This window comes from Panicum virgatum, chromosome 4K, assembly GCF_016808335.1.
Source record: "Panicum virgatum strain AP13 chromosome 4K, P.virgatum_v5, whole genome shotgun sequence".
Taxonomy (NCBI): Eukaryota; Viridiplantae; Streptophyta; class Magnoliopsida; order Poales; family Poaceae; genus Panicum; species Panicum virgatum.
The window spans coordinates 36,947,081-36,963,844 of record NC_053139.1 but is presented as its reverse complement, the minus strand read 5'-3'; the positions used below and the strand labels follow the sequence as shown (position 1 = coordinate 36,963,844).

At 50.4% G+C, this 16,764-nt stretch overlaps 2 protein-coding genes across 2 annotated transcripts; one reads left to right on the top strand and one right to left on the bottom strand.

Moving 5' to 3' along the window:
* Nucleotides 1–4,426: 4,426 nt before the first annotated feature.
* LOC120703799 (multiprotein-bridging factor 1c-like) lies at nt 4,427–5,276 on the top strand. Its single transcript, XM_039987967.1, has one exon. The coding sequence runs from the start codon at nt 4,503–4,505 to the stop codon at nt 4,968–4,970; it is 468 nt and encodes a 155-aa protein (XP_039843901.1). The 5' UTR covers nt 4,427–4,502; the 3' UTR covers nt 4,971–5,276.
* Nucleotides 5,277–5,607: 331 nt separating this feature from the next.
* On the bottom strand, nt 5,608–11,972 carry LOC120703798 (aldehyde dehydrogenase family 2 member C4-like). Its single transcript, XM_039987966.1, has 9 exons — nt 11,704–11,972; nt 7,910–8,052; nt 7,412–7,795; nt 7,216–7,305; nt 6,938–7,111; nt 6,717–6,857; nt 6,424–6,561; nt 6,258–6,319; nt 5,608–6,120 (listed from the first exon to the last, which is right to left on the bottom strand). Exons 1-9 carry the CDS (start codon nt 11,852–11,854, stop codon nt 5,847–5,849), a joined length of 1,557 nt encoding a protein of 518 aa, XP_039843900.1. The 5' UTR covers nt 11,855–11,972; the 3' UTR covers nt 5,608–5,846.
* Nucleotides 11,973–16,764: the final 4,792 nt, after the last annotated feature.

The window sequence follows — 16,764 nt, the reverse complement described above, 5'->3', positions numbered from 1 at the left end:
AGCAAAGACCGGGCCAAAGTAGCAGGAGAACATACGCTATTTTTCTCTGTGACCTAACATTGAGTTATGATTCTAATTTGTGTTGGACAAAGTCTCCTCCGCCTCTTTGTGATTTTATGCAGTGGTTCGACACCGTGTAGTCGCAGCAGGCAAAGGACATTGTGGAACAAAAAGCAAGGTGGGCTGCAGAACGTTGGCGCCGAATGAAGCATGAGGAACAGCAAGAGGAGAAGCGCAAGAAAGAGCAAGAAGAGATCCGCAAGAGGATTGAGGAGGTGGATTGTAAGACGGCGGCCGAACGTGAAGCTGACAGGAAGAGAAAGCGAGAGAGGGCACGCCGTGCGAAGGAAGCCGGGGCCGAAGCAATTAGGAAGGGCAAATATCCTAGGTGCACTCAGTAGAGTAGTACCATGTAATCCCGGCATTTTACATTCCATAAGGCATGGTAGGTTTAGATGCAACAAGAAATTATCTTGTCGCGTGCACATGCCACTGCAATTAGTTGTTTATGTTTTAAGTTGAGAGCTTAATTTTGTGTGTTGTAGCCTTTACCATTAATTTGTAGTTGTAGCCGGGAGTCTATGAAATCTTTGAACTTGTCCTTAATATTTTAGGAGATTTTCATGTCACTAGAATACTAAGAAACACATATTTTATTAATATAACGATAAGAATTAAAAACTAAGAAATACATCGGGGTCTGCTGCTAAAAAGCACACATTTTCATGTCACTAGAATACTAAAAAGCATCCGGAGACCTCACCCGCCGACGATGATGACGACTACACGCTCGAATAGCTCAAAATAGGAACCATAGTGTATCTAGCTGCGAGTACGAGATCACAGATTGCCACTACTTAGCACGGCGATCACGGGTTTCAAATAGCAGTGCTCTTCCACCATTTCAAATAGATGTGACAAGACGGCAACCACACCAGCTCACCTTCAAAGCAGTCTCTCTGGCGAGGACGACGGACCTGTCATTCTACAGCGAAGGTCTGTGGCGTGTAGTGGGGAAGGCGGCATCTAGGCGCGATCGACCGAGCGGCAGCAATGCAGTGCTGTGAGTCTGCATGCACAGAGATGCATCGAGTAGTCATTTCGAGCATCGAATCTAGCCTTTTCAGTGTTAGGTCAGCTAGCCTCTTCACTGTGTTGTCATGTAGGTTTTTTAGGTGCATTTACACTCCACACTCCGGGTATCAGACCTTTGTGCGCCTATAAATACTCCCAAGTTTTTGAACTCCCAGCACAACTCAAACACCAAACCTCATTGTATACCCAATGTCTGGAGGTGGGTCTAGCGGGAAGAATTACTATAGTTTTGGGAAAGGAAAAGGGGAAGAAAGGGAGACCCCATAATATGGGAGGGGCCTCTTACCTGATTCCTTTCCAGAACCAGTGTTTGAGTTTCCGCCACAGCACAAGAGTGAATTTACCAATGAAACTCCTCTTCGACAATACGATAACCGTGGCCAAAATGCAGACATGGTGCGGACTGCTTAGTGCAGATGTGCACCGACGGGATGGATGGCGGTCGGCGTTTCTTTAAATGTCCACACGCATGGGTAATACTCGGTTATTTCATTTCTTTATCTTTAATGAGACACCTTACATGAAATTTGTTTTGCAGTCTTCCGATGCTCCAGAAAACTGTGGTTTTACTAGGTGGGTAGATCCTGCACCAATTGATTCTGTTCAGGAGTTCATCGAGTACCTCCAGATAAAGATCTTTGATCTGGAATGCAAGGTGAACCATTATGAGGAAGTGAGCGAGGGTAACAAAGACGACGAAGTTGATGATACCAGCAATGCAGCTGGTTCACAGGATGAACCATGTATTATTCCTTACTGCAACTGCCCTTGTCACAAGAAGAAGAGCCCTGCGCCTCCGGCACCACCGCCTGCACCACCTGCAATGGGTGGATACTGCGGAGAAGGCTCAACGCAGTTTGCTACGTGGGGGTACGGCTACTAGGACTTCCCTAGTGCTAGTGACATGCTGCATCGTTGTGTTTGTTCTGTTTTTTTTAAAATTACCTAAGACATGTTAGGTTAGTCCGGAATCTGTTTACCGTAGTTTGTAACGGGTTCTGACAAGTCACTGCATGTGTGATGTGTTTTTCATTATCGTTGTATTATGATGTAAAATTTGGTGGTTCACATTACGTAATGCATTTCTTAGTTCTTATTTCTTATCGTTCTATTTATTACATGTCTGCTTTTTAGTATTCTAGTGACATGAAAGGCTCCGACGCATAGGGGTGGTTAGATATATCTGATGTTTGTATCTCTGATGTTTATTTGTAATGAGATAGCTGTGGACCGCTTATTTATACACTTCAACGTTCGTCACTGATCACTCTCGTATTTTCCATTACATACAATAGATGGTATGTTTATACTTCGATGCTCCATTACGACTAAGTACGATTCAAACTCGACATTATGTACATGTCCAGTGAATGCAAGTTAGGTACGAGACATACATACAAGCATAATACAACATTAACAATACTAAATGCGAATACATCTTAAACCGATGAACATCATATGTTATAGATCATGGCATGAAATCATGTAGGTCGTCATCCCAGTTGACAGATGGTGGTGCTGCAGGTGGTGTAGTATGGCTCGACGAACCTCTTGGCTTTCCCTTTCTCTCTTTTCTGGATCTACGTTCATGTACAGGGGGAGGAACATCATGTGTTGGAGGCCATGGTTTCGGGGGCATGAAGTCATCCATGTCGTAATCGTAATCCCAGTTAACACAAGTTTGTGCTGCAGGTGGTGCAACATGACTTGACGAACCTCTTGCCTTTCCCTTTTGTCTCCTTTCTGATTCTAGGTTCATGTACAGGGGGAGGAACATCATGTGTTGGAGACCATGGTTTGGGGGGCATGAAGTCATCCATGTCGTCATCCCAGTTAACACAAGTTAGTGGTTGAGGTGCTGAAGCATGACTCGACGAACGTCCGGGCATCTGTTCTTGCGCAGGCCAAGTACTATCACCCGAAGATCTTATCCGCCTCCTTCGTCTAGTTTGCGGCATAAGTCCACCACCGAAGATACATACCAATTTACGGAAACTTGGTATCGTTTTGTTAATCAACTCCGGATTCTCGGGGTAATCCTAGCATATAATTAAAAAACAATGTTACTGTTTCATAAATATGGATTCGAAATGACGGACGGGATTAGAACTGAATGAGAGTTACCTTAATGTGCATCTCATACACCTTTGGCCGCATCCATATCTTACAAGAACTTTGTAAGAATCCAATGATATTAGGATGATTTGCTAGTTCACATACTCTCATGTATATCTTCCGACGTTCTAGCAGGTGTCCCATTACATCTTGCGTCGTAATACCTCGAAATAATGTGAAATCTTTAAACTCTACTACTTTGGACAACACCATCCCTATCGTACCATCCGCTAACGGATCCAACTTCTTACCGATAACAAGATGAGTCATGATATCAAGTATTATACTAGATTTTTCTTCGGTCCATGGAAATCCTCCACAATTTGAGGCAGTCATTGCCTTATGCTGCAATATCAATAAGGTACTGCCATAATTCTATTCTAATGTATAATTATTTTATTTGAAAAAGTCTGTAATAGTACTCAAATTGTAATACTAAACCAGTGTTCTAAAGCACCAAATCTAATTCAGCTAATCCACTAATTAAATTAAATTGTTATACAATATCAATGGATTCATACGGAAGTTACCTGTAGATCAGGAGTACGCAATTCGGCAGAGCTTCGCTCCTTTTCTTCTCCTGACCCCTCTCTTTTTTCCTGAATTTTTAGGCTCAAATGACAAAGGGAATGGCGGCGAATGGTGGCCAGGGCTTAAATAGAGGGGAAGGCCCCTGTCGCCCCCAGGGGGCGACAGGCCCCCTCTTTTTTTTCTCCAGGGACTTTGTTGCAAATTTGAAGAAGAAAAAAAATTATATTTGAGCCCTGTCGCCCCCCATAGGGCGACCGGGGTATATTTTTGAAATTTTCCAAAACGGACATATATTTTTGAAGTTTTAATTTTTTTTAAATATAAAAAAGAAAAAACCGCATCCAAGGGAGTGTGCGTGTGTATCCGGGGCCCAAAAAATGGAATATTCTTGGCTGGGCCGGGACTTTCTTTTTTTTTTTTCTGAAACTGCGCTGGGACATTCCGTGGGCGCCAATTTTTTGACGAGAAAAGACTTCCCGCTTTCCGTGGCAGCCAAGTCTCTGTAACCTATCCACAGCCGTCTGGTCCGCTATCCTGCTCAGATCAACGGTTCAGATGCAACCAAGCTCTCTCCCTGAACCTTCCAGAACACACGGCATGGGTTCCCCCTGTTTCAGGAACCTTCCCGACCGCCATTGCCAACCTCTACACCTCTATATATATTCCTCTCGCGTCCCCGTTCACCTCATCATCCTCCGTGTTCGACATCGTGAGCACTAGAGAGAGACAGAGGAAGAGAGAGAAGAGGGAGCGAAGCAGCGATGCCGACGGGTAGGCTGAGCGGCAACATCACCCAGGACTGGGAGCCGGTGGTGCTGCGGCGGACGAAGCCGAAGGCGGCGGACCTCAAGTCGGCGAAGGCGGTGAACCAGGCGCTGCGCTCGGGCGCGGCCGTGGAGACGGTGCGGAAGGCGGCGGCGGGCACGAACAGGCACGCCGCGGCGCCGGCGGCGCCCGCGCGGAAGCTGGACGAGACGACGGAGCCCGCGGCGGTGGAGCGGGTGGCCGCGGAGGTGCGCGCGGCGATCCAGAGGGCGCGCGCGGCCAAGGGGTGGAGCCAGGCGGAGCTGGCCAAGCGCATCAGCGAGCGCGCGCAGGTGGTGCAGGAGTACGAGAGCGGCAGGGCGGCGCCCGCGCAGGCCGTGCTCGCCAAGATGGAGCGCGCGCTCGAGGTCAAGCTCCGCGGCAGGGGCGTCGGAGCGCCCCTGGCGGCCGGCGGCGGCAAGTGATCGATGCGGTGGCCCTGTGCAGACCGGAACCATCGATGGATTAACCTCTTTCGGCTCGTGGAGGGTGCGAATCGGCGGCGAATCGGACGTGTAGTTTGTTCGTGTTGTGATCGGCTTGGAAGACTTGGGGGGATGCAATCAGTAGTAACGCGTGCGCTAGTGATTTCCAGAAATTTTCTTGTGTTTGTGGTGATCTCTTGGAAGGTTTTGGGGATGTAAATCAGTAGTAATGCATTCGCAAGTGATTTCTAGAAATTTATTGGGTGCTATACCGGAAATCTGATGAACTATTCTGCTTCCTCTGTTGTTTCCCATCTCGCAGAGCATAGTTGGAGTGGTGAAGTGTTCAGCCACTGCAATCAAGTTGTCATTGCTATTGCTGTTGCTATGTTGTTGTAATCGCGTAAAATTAAGCTGGAGGGTGGTGAGCAGGGCGTGGCGCGGCTGAGTGCCTGCTGTTCGAGCAGCAGGCGAGATCAACTGCTGAAGGTGGTCGTCCGGCTCAGCAGCCGCCTCAGTTCGATTGCAAAACATGGCAAATCCAAGATGTGCACACTCCACTGAGGCACTGACGACGGGCACTCATGGAAGACCTGAGTTGGGAATTAGGATCGGGCTGGAGCATTTCGAGATCGGCTGGGAGCATAAACATTTTTTAACGGAAATAAATCCCCTGTTCCGAATGGAGGCCTAAAACGAGAAAGAAGAAGAATCCCTGTACATGAACGCAGAACGCACCAATTGGTACCAACATATACAGATCTCAGTTTTTTTTTCCCATCACTTTATTCTTCTTCTTCAACCCTACCAGGACTCGTACTTCTTAACAGCCGGCGGCGCGGCGTTGCACCGCACGACGCGGCCCGGCGATCGGAATCACATCCACGGCGAGCCGCGGAGCGGGGCGACGACGCACTTGACGGCGAGGTACTTGTCGAGCGCCTGCATGCCCTCGTCCCCGCCGAAGCCGCTCATCCCGCGCCCGCCGAAGGGGCAGTCGTTGGAGAGGGCGAAGTAGCAGTTCACCCACACCAGCCCGGCGCGCACCGACCGCACCACCCGGCTCGCCACCTCCATGTCCCGCGTCACCACCCCCGCGCCCAGCCCGTACCGGGTCGCGTTCGCCCTCGCGATCGCCTCCTCCACCGTCCTTCGCAAATCCAGTAAACACACAAAATGCACCGTGACCAGGTCAGGGTTTAGTTTCTTGCCATCACGACGAATAATGCAACTTTTTTTGAGTTATAAATGCAACTTTTTTGGTGTTAGGCTCGGATTATTACGTACTTGAACTTCATCAGGCACATGACGGGTCCGAAGATCTCCTCTTTTGCTATGACCATGTCCTCCTGCGGGGGGAAAAAAATCAGTTGACGCCTCCAATGTCAGATGGGGATCGAAAGATGCCATTGGTGTGATTGCTGATGTGTAATTGTTGGAATTTTTTCCCCACCTTGACGTTGGTGAAAACTGCCGGCTGGATGTAGTAGCCTTTCTGGCCACAGGGTCTTCCTCCTGTCAGAAGGGTGGCGCCCTCTCTCTTGCCATGCTCAATGTAGCTCAGCACCCTCTCGTACTGAGCCTTGTCCACCTGCACTCATAAATTAGCTGGTTTCAGTTCTTGCTTAAAAACCACCCCATAAATTAAATTAAATGACGGGAAAGTAGCTGAAACTGGTGGTTGGCTAATGAGTTATGGTAGATGATGATGCGTGCTGTCACGCACTAGAGGTGTTCTTCGCTAACCTGAGGGCCCTGGTCGGCACGAGGATCGTTCAGAGGGTCTCCCACCACCCAGCTCCTCATCCTCTCCGCCAGCTTCTTCTCAAACCGGTCGTAGACGCTCTCCTGCACGTAGACGCGGCTCGCGGCGACGCAGGCTTCTCCCTGCCAGCTCCCACAACAGCGCGTCGGCCCATCAGTTGCTCAAGCTCACTGGAACTGAAATTTCGTGGATAGATGTTCACCTTGTTGAAGAAGTTTGCGCTGATGGCGAGCTCGACGGCCATGTCGAGGTCGGCGTCGTCGAAGATGATGAGCGGGGACTTGCCGCCCAGCTCCAGGGACACCGGCTTCAGGTTGCTCCTCGCCGAGGCCTCCATTATGAGGCGTCCCACCTCCGTCGACCCGGTGAAACTGACCTGGAACACGCGCGCATAGGAGCGCCATCAGAAATTTTTTTAAGCTGTGTTTCAGCTGCAGGAACCAGCAGATTGCTCGCAGCTGATAATGCCAGTCCAAGTACCGTGTCAACGTCCATGTGGGACGCGATCGCAGCTCCTGCCGTTGGGCCGAAGCCTGGCACGACATTGATCACCCCGTCTGGGATCCCCGCCTGCAAACACACCTCGAATCGTTCATCAGGAACGCCGCCGACGCCGCCGCAAGTGACAAGAATGAAAATGCACGGTGGCCGGAAACAATTACAGCCGGCGACCTACCTGCTTGGCCAGGTCGGCGAGGAAGAGGGCGCTGAGGGGCGTCTGCTCGGCGGGCTTGACGACCACGGTGCAGCCGGCGGCCAGCGCGGGGGCCACCTTGATGGTGAACATGGTGGTGGGGAAGTTCCAGGGGATGATGAGCCCCGCGACGCCGAGCGGCTCGCGCAGGGTGCAGCCCTGGAACTGGCCCCGCATCTTGAGCGTCTCGCCGTGGATCTTGTCGGCCGCGCCGGCGAAGTAGCGCAGGCTGCCGGCGGCGTTGCCGATGTCCACCGCCTTGGTCACGGCCGGGAGCTTGCCGCCGTCCAGGCTCTCCAGCGCCGCCAGCTCGTCCGCGTGCCGCTCCACCAGCTCGGCGAACCTCGTCATGATCCGGCCGCGCTCCTGCCACATTTCGGAAACAATTTTTTTTTCACCCATCCCGACTTGCAGAGCGTTCGATCTGCATACGCGAGCAGCGATGGCGAGAGCGTCGCGGATTGAGTTCAGGAAGCTTACAGATCCGGACATGCGAGGCCATTCGCCATGGTCGAAGGCGTCCCTCGCCGCCTTCACGGCCAAGTCGACGTCCTCCCTGTCACCTTCGGCGACGCTAGCGATGACGTCCCCCGATCGCGGATCCCTGGTCTGGAACGTCCGGCCTGGAGGAGAAGAAACTTGCAGCATGACGATGTCGCGTTGATGTTCGGTAAAGCGAACTGAGACTTTTTTTTTTTGCGAAAGAGACTTTTTTGTTGTTGTAATGTACCAACAGTTTGGTGCGCGCAGCAAACAGAAACGTGTGGCTACTAGACAATTTTGTTTCGGGCTAGTAGACAATTTTGTTTCCGTCAACCAAATTATTGTACGACTTGGCCAGAAAATGAGCAAGAGTAATAACTAATAAGGATGTATTTACTGATGGGTCGTACTCACAATTAAATTTCTGCCGATTCTTGTCTACTCCATCGGTCCCACAATATAAGCTTTTCTACTTATGCTTCTAGATGTCCAGATTCATAGCATCTCTAATGTATCTGGATAAGCATTTATTTAGGTGCAAACCAATCTCTCCATGCAAACTATGCAAACTTAAATCCGAACCATCGGATCAACATTCAAGGGGAGGGGCGCAGGAGGTGGAAGGGGGATTTGCAAAGTGTGATCACTCAATCTAAGGGCGGACGGTTAATTGTAAAATTATCCAATCTCCCATGCCTTTTGGATGTTGATCCGGTGGCCCAAATTAAAATTTGCAAGATTTGTACGAAAAATTGGTTTACACATGATATATTCTCATATAAAAGATGCTACGAACTTTATATATAGCTAGAAGTGCTTATATTCTTGATCGGAGGGAGTAAGTTTATGGTCGACAAGTCTCCTTTGCCAGAAGACCATGGACGTGCGTAGTTGTTGGCCACAGCCGCATCTGAACCAGTGGCGACGCCACGTTGAGCCTCTCTGGTGCCGGTGCATCAGAATATTTTTTTTTTGCCAACAACTAAGCTTATATTCACAGCATAATCATGGAAAATCATGCCAACCTCTTTGAGCCATGCACCAGGATCAGTTTAAGAAGGTGATCTCTCTCTAGTGTCGTTCCCTTTCCTGCTACAGTTCTCCAGAGGCGGAAAACAGGCGGACGCGGTTTCCGGCCCGCCGGCTTCGATTCCTCCCCTCCGGTGTCGTCTCTGACGCCGGGTGGGGAGGGGATTCAAGCCGGCGGGTTCGGATCTGTGGTTGGCTCCGGCCAATCTGTTTATAGGCTAGTAGTATCTAGTGTATTAGTCTAGGTTTTGCGGATGGAGGCGAGGTCGGCGTTCGTCAGCGCGGTGACGATGACGACGTTGCTTCCATGGCTGCTCCTTCTCCTCCAGACGGGATCCGGTGATGGCGTCGTCTATGGCGTGAGTTCCGGGGGCTCATCTGGGAGGTTCGTTTACCTCTTCCTCTTTTGCGAAAGGTGGGGAGGTTTCTGCATCTCCAAAATTTTGGTTGCTTGTCTGGGTTGCCGGTGGCGTCGGCAGCTCTGGACTGTTTCTTCCATCGGCGGGGTTTCTCCGGCGGCGGCGGAATCTTTCTCCTCTTCTGTGTCTCGGTGTTGGGGTTGCCGATGGTCGTTCAGTGGATCATATGCGTCTAGATGTCTGGGCGTTGGCTCTTGCGGTATTTCCATGCTTGGAGGCCTCAATCGGGACGGAAGGTGGAGTTCAGCTAGCTCCGGCGGCCTACGGTTGCCGGGTTGGAGAAGACGGCGAGAAGGCCTGGAAGCTGGGGTTGCGTGTGTAATTTGCAGTTTTGCCAGGGTCTTTTCTGTAAAAGGTTGGGGTGTACTGTTCTCTTATGGTTTAATATATTCCCTCCTTTCGAAAAAAAAAGGATCAGTTTAAGAGTGGCTCCGCCCATGTCTGAGCCCATGCGCCCATGCGATCGTGTTCTGGCGAGGGTTTACAAAACCGGCCGGTCCGGTCAAACCGCCAATCTCCGATAGTGGTTTACCGGACTGGTTTGACCGGAAACCGGTAGAAATTGGTTGAATTCAAATCCAAATTCAAAAGCACATGTGTAACCGGTTCCGGTATACCAACCGGTTTACCGGTCTGGTCTGACTGGTTTACCGGTCCGGTCTGACCGGTTACCGGTGTTTTAATCAAAAAATCCGACAGTTTAAAAGTGGTTTCCCGGTTTGACCGGTTTACCGGTCGCCATATGCGGTGGGCTTTAATGGGCTGACCCATTTTTTTATTTTTCTTTTTTGATTTAACTTCATATGCTCGTAAACTATACTAAATGGACGAATTTTTGAGAAAATTTGACACCATTAGATTCGTCGCACCTTGAAGTATTTTTAGGTTTTTTTGGAAATTTTTCATTTTTTGAATTCAAATTTGAATTTTAAATTTGGATCAATTTGGTACCGGCCCAAACCGAAACTGGACCGGACCGGTTCCCACCGGTTTGGTTAACCCTGGTTCTAGCTGTCACTTTGCTCTGTTTTTGTGCCGTGCTGCGGGCCAAGCCGGCCACCCTGGTTCTGGAGCTTGCAGACGAACAGAGACCGCCGTAGCATCGCTTCTAGAAGGACCACTCCGATAGCGCTTCTAGAGGGAGTGCGAGCGACTACCACTCTGTTCGTTGCATCCAGTCAACAGTATTTTTTTTTCACATCAAACCAGCACCAGCTAGTAGTCGGAAGTCAACATCCAGCCAGCAGTACTTTTCTCTTACAACAAATCAGCATGAGCCACAGCACAGCGAACAGAGCATATGACGGCCGAATAATCTCAAAAAAAAAAAACCGTGCGGATTCGGTATCGCGCTTGCACACGGTCATATGGCCCGAGATCACGGACGCCACAGGTGCCCGCACCGGACACGGGACCGACGCAGAGGATCCTCCCGGCACCCCCCCCCCCACACACAGTTGCCCCTCCCCATGGCCCCTGCATGTCTCTTGCCATCTTTTTTTAGCGCGGCAGATCCCTGGATCCCGCGCCCAGAGTACCAACCAAATGCGGAGCTGCGCACGGCGTACCAACTACCAACCAATCTGAATCGACGTGATGGACGGTTAGCTCTGGCCGCCGGCCAAAACGTGTGCCGTGTCCCCGAGCAACGAATCGCGCCGCGTGAGACAACGTGCCGCTGAGCGCGACCTCGTAACCTCGTGCGTGTCGCTGGCTAGTTACTCCCTCCCTCCCTCCGTCCTAAATAAGCGTACTTTTAACATCCAGTTCAAAATTTGTCCTAAATATGTGTTGTTTTTGTTTGTAATGAAATCCATCTGATTATAAAGCAACACCAAGTACCTAAAATATTATGCAGAAAAACCTATAGAAAAAATCAAAAATTTAGTATATATTATTTTTCTAAATTCCAACACATGTGCATTCACTAACACGGTTTTCAATCATCATTGTTAGAAGTAATTATGGGTAATAAAATCATTTTTCGATAAGTAATGTGTTTAAAATTTTCTAAAATTGTATTTATTTTAGGGTGGAGGAAATAGCTATCATGCTAATAATTCGCTAGCTAGCTAGCTGGCTAGAGACGTCTTAACAGCTCTCGCTGGCTGGCCTGGGGAGTGGTAACCGACTGGCATAGCCGTTGGATATTTCCACACACAGAACCCGAAGAACTGAGGATCGGTCTCCATTTTGTAGAGAAGAACTTCTTTTATTTTTTTGAATAATATAGAGAAGAACTGAAGAAGCTACTCTCTCGAGAGTCGAGACTAGACCGGCCGCACAAGCACAACGGAAGCCATGAAGCGAGATGGGTATTATTGGACAGGTAGAGGTAGGTACCCGAGACGGCGTCGACGAAGCAGCCGTTGATGAAGAGCTTGGTGAACCTGACCTCCGGCACCTCGAACGGCGGCGCCCCACTCTTCTTCTCCGCCTCCACATCCGCCGCCGGCCGGTCCGCGCCGCCGCCGCCGTTCACCTCGCTCCCCATCGCCCGCCGCGCTCTACTCGGTTGCTCTGGGGACTGGGGGGCGCTCGCTGCGACGACGAGAAGAGGACGAGGGCCGGGGGGGCCTCGTGTGCTGTGATTTAAAGACGAGAGCTGCTGCTGACTGCAACAGCCATGCGGCGGCCCCGGGTGTCGATCTGGTCCTTTTGTGCTGAGGTCACTCGCAGTGCAAACGGCGCGGAGGCGCCGCCAGGTGGGGCCCATGCTGCTGCCACCGACCACCGTGGGACTGGGACGTGCCCAGCCTGGCTCGTACTGGCAGAGCATGTCCTGTCCACAGTCCACGGCGGTTCTCTGTGGCTCGGCTCATGTGGTTGCCTGGCTCGTACATGCGCCGACAGTTTTTTTATTGCAGCGCGTACGCAGTGCATCGATCAATGCCGTCTTCAAGGAATTTCGGGCCAGGGCGAAACTGAATGCGAGATTTTAAAATACTAAAATACCACATCCTTAATACAACTAAGTTATACTTCCGCACAATTATATAACTCAAGTAATCAAAGAATTAGACTTCGAACTAATTTGAATAACACATGCATATGTACGAAAACTAGATGTGTTGTTTTGGGCTAGGTGTGGTTAAAATTCAGCTCGAATCATATTATTAAACTCACCTCAATACCTCACGTATTTACGCTAGGTCTCTTGAAGTGTGAAATGTTGTTGACTGCTGCTGCACTTGCAAGTTGTGTCAGTTAGTTCATGAAATGCTGAGATTAGAGATTAATAGATCGCCGGGTACCCCCATGGTTGCATAGGCTGCGTCAAGGCAGGGCCTCCTCATTGGCAGCGAGGGCGGCGGAAGTGCTGATCGACAATCAACGGGCCTCGAAGCGGGTGCCTACCTCGCTCCTGGCCATCAACGGGCCTGGCATTGATGGTAGATCTTTTCGCAACCCCGAACCCGAATGTATAGTAGGCTGAGCAGGCGCTGTTACATGCTGCTGGCATGATATAAACCCGTGGTGTGCAGGAAACCAATCGAGACAAACTTGCATCGGTGATGCTGAGCAAACCAATCAAGACCAAATCTAGGAGCTTGATTGGTTTAATATCAACTTTCGCCAAATTAAAATCATGGCAAGTTAAATTGCAGATATTGTCAAAATTGTGGATAAGAAATTTAGGTATTCATTTGGTTGAACAAGCCAAATTGTAGACATTACCAAATTATGGATAAGAAATTTAGGTATTTATTTGGTTTAGTGCCAAAATATGGCGACCAATCTCATATTTTCCTCTATTGTAAGGTTTAAGAAGTTTTTAGTAACTGAGGGACCGAAACTGGCGACCAGAGGGGGTGAATGGGAGCCGATCAAAATTTCTTCCGAAATTCAAACCGTCGGTCTATATCCCAAAATCACCACAAGCCCTCAAGAGTTCTAGGTGAAGTTTAGAATAGCTGTGGAAGAGCTAAACCAACACAAAACATCCCTAGAACGTGCGAGAGAAAACGCAGAAGCGAACGAGAAAATCTGCAAACCTGGCAGACTCGGACCGGTCAGACCGGTCGGGCTGGAGTTCCAAAACCTAGAACGGTCAGATCGGTTTCAGAGAACGGTCAGACCGGTTGCACCCAGACAGATCGCAAACAAAGCTCCAAATGGCAAATCTCGAGCAAACGAAGTCCAAATCCAGTGAAACTTGGAGAATACCTCCGCAACTAACCTGCGAATATATCCCCAAGAGATCTTTCCCAAAAGATCAAAGAATCTTGAGAATTTAAGGGAAAATCAAGAAGGATTGGGGTTTTCTCAAGAACTCAAAAACTTCAATTCGTGAGAACTCGTGATTCCAAAGAATTTGGGACGAGGCTAGGGGTACGGGAATCACCACAAAGAGCTCTACGAACCGTCACGATCATGTGCACCAAAAACGAAATGAAAATCCATCACAAAAGAGCACAAGAGGGACGGGATTGGATTGATTCAAAAGCCCAGAGGGCACAAGGAGGATGGGGCCTCCTTTCCTAATCAAATCCAATACAAAGTCTCACAAATCCATAAGCAAATCCTATTCTAAAGAGAAGAACGGGGGGAGAGAGACACAGGGGCGGCGGCCTGGAGAAACAAGCAATCCACGGACGAGTTACAAAAGCCGCACTAACCTAATACAAGTGAAGAGATATTTATACCCGCGGAGACCGGTCAGTCCGGTTCCATGGACCGGTCAGACCGGTTGGTTAGACCGGTCAGACCGGTGCCAGGGACCGGTCAGACCGGTTGGTCTGCAGCATCCCCTGTACACGATTCCATCTGACGGCTGAGGTTCTTTCTTCGGAACGAAGTCTTCTGCACGATGCCGCCATCTTGATGAAGATCTAGTCCACGGTTTGGAAGGTCCGTGAAACCCGGGTAGATGGCCGGTTTTGAGAAAACCGCCAAAACTCCACGCGCGGTGTAACACCCCTGTGTTAATCGTCTCGCTAATCATGAGTTAACTCGCTAATCGTGGACTCAAATTCGTCGTTAACGCTAATCGCGTTTGCTTAGTAAACATCTATTTAGCCGTGTTCGATCTCATTTTTGTCCTTGATCTGAGCTCCAAATCAACTTCCGCCCAAAACGAAAGTTGTAGATCTTTTAATCCTCTACAACTTCTATTTTGGCCAAATTTCAAGTTTTTATATGAAAATTTGAGTTTAAACTGGTCAAACTCGGGCTAAAATCATTTAAATGAGCAAACAGTGCCTCTCCTGTGCTCGACACTGTGCCCCGACGCCCATACCGCCGCCGTGGTCGCCGGCGAGCGCGTCCACGCGTCGGCAATCGCGCCCGACCTCGGCGTCGGCGCTCTTATCCTCGTGGATGCCTCGAAGCTTCCCGTTCCGTTCCCCATTCTCCTTCCTCGGAGCTAGGTCGAGCTCAAGCGGGCAGAACCGAGCAGAGTCGCCGCCATTCGTCGCGCCGGCCACGGCTCGCCGCCCCGCCTCGATTCGTCGCACCCCGAGCTGCGCAGCCTCGCCGTCCACCCACTCCGACCACCCACGAGCGCGGCCGAGCCCCTACCCGGCCGAAATGGTGCACCAGACCGCCGTCCACCATTGAAGCTCCGCTCCGAGCTTCGCCCCTCTCGTCGACGACCACCTTCCGGCCATCCTCCGCCCCAAATTGATCCCCGGTGAGTTTCCCTGCGGCCTGCTCGTGCTCTTCAACCTTTTCCCCACCCAAATCCGCGGCCGCCGCCGCCGAATCGCCGCCGCGGAACGCGCCGCCGCCTCCGCGCGCACGCCGCTGGACCTCCCTGGGCGCCGCCCCTCGCCACTGCCACGCGCCCGAGGGCTGCCTAGCCTCCCCGGAGCTCAAGCCGCCCGTCCCCGCCGCTGGCCGGCCCTGGCCTGGCCAGAACGCCGCCGCCGCCGCCCGACCTACCTCGGCGCCGCCGCGGGCCGCCGCGGGTCGCCCTGCGCCGCCCTACGCGCGTGCCCCTGCCCCATCGCCCCGCCCTGGCCGCGGCTAGGCCGCGTCGCGCCGCCGGCCGGGCTCCGCCGGCGGGAGCGCGCCGCTCGGCCGCTGCTCAGCCGCCGCGAGCCTTTGGCCGCGCGCTGGCCCGCGCGGGACAGAGCAGAGGAAGGGGGAGAGCTGGGGCTGGGCCGGCGCCCACTGCCATGTGGGGCCCGGCTGTCAGTCTCTTCCCCCTTTAATGCTTCCAATTTTGTTTTCCTTTCATTTAAATGGCTGAAACCTTCCAAAAAGTGTAGAAATTTGTAGAAAAATCCAAAAATTGCAAACCCAATTTTGTTAGGTTTCAAAATCATAATCTTCAGAGGAAAAATAGCTGTGAAGGTCAATTGTCACTTTTGCTCTGTTGAGATTTCGGTTTGCGTTAAACCTAGTTTATTTATTACCATTTTTTCTATTGCTCTAAAAATTATGAAAAATTTGCAGTTGCTTAGTTCTTGCATGTATAGTTCACTGAAAAAGTTTCAGGTGCATGTTCTATGTGCAAGTGTGTGGATCTATTTGTTGTTTAATTGCTTTTCTAGGGTTAAGATAAATGCTCTCGATCGTTCAATGTTGGAAAAAAATTTGAGTGGCATGCTTTACTGTTTTCGCGATACGCTGAATAATTATGTTGCTAGATCATGTATGCAAGTTAGGGTTTTGCTTATAGTTTGCCCCTAGCCATGCTCTTTTCTTTATAGAAAGGTTGTTAGTAGTTGTTTTTGGAAGGAAACACTTCAGGCTAATTTGAGTTAACCCTTTTATCGCATTAGGTGCTCATGCATTGCACTGTGTTCTAATCAGTTGCGTGTCATATTTTATTCGTGTAGATGCCACGAACGAAGCTGTCCACGAGCTAGTTGCTGAGCCGGTCCAGGAGCCACGAGCAGGAGAGCAGCAGGAAGTCGCCGTTGAGCACGCTCCAGCAGACTTTGTTAACCCCGCTGACCTGCAAGGCAAGCCCCGGAGCATAAACCATAATTTAAATTATTCAATGTTTATTTAAGTATTGTGCATTTATGTTCTAGGAGTTGAATGGAACCATAGTATGCATGTTTTCCCTAGGTACCGTGGGCCTATACTAGTATGCAGGTGTCGATAGAAATGCTTTGCTAAATAGGATTCGGTAGAAGTCGAGTGATTACTGTCACTCGCGAGTTTAGGATCTTGATCCCTTAGCTTTGGCTTGGAAATACGATGATGAGTAAAAAGAATTGGAGACCGGGCGGGAATGAGTTGGAATAGATGAGAAAATGAACTTCCGCCTGTGTCGATTGAGGACCGTACCGTTGTTGGCCCTGATGACCGATTTTGAACAGTACTAACCACATACCGGAAGTAGGAGGTAGTCGAAACCAGTGAGCTGTGTACCACTTTACAGCGGTGATTTGAATTCCGTCATGCTACGCTGGGCGTGGGAGTTGGCAGGTGTTGGATAGGATGCCGCCT

Excerpts from the sequence above, each read along its gene's own strand:
- LOC120703799 (XM_039987967.1), top strand. The coding sequence starts at position 4,503 with ATGCCGACGGGTAGGCTGAGCGGCAACATCACCCAGGACTGGGAGCCG.
- LOC120703798 (XM_039987966.1), bottom strand. The coding sequence starts at position 11,854 with ATGGGGAGCGAGGTGAACGGCGGCGGCGGCGCGGACCGGCCGGCGGCG. Across the intron at positions 6,562-6,716 it reads GTGCCGACCAGGGCCCTCAG|GTGGACAAGGCTCAGTACGA; the intron begins GTTAGCGAAGAA and ends TTATGAGTGCAG. Across the intron at positions 6,121-6,257 it reads ATGTGCCTGATGAAGTTCAA|GACGGTGGAGGAGGCGATCG; the intron begins GTACGTAATAAT and ends GGATTTGCGAAG.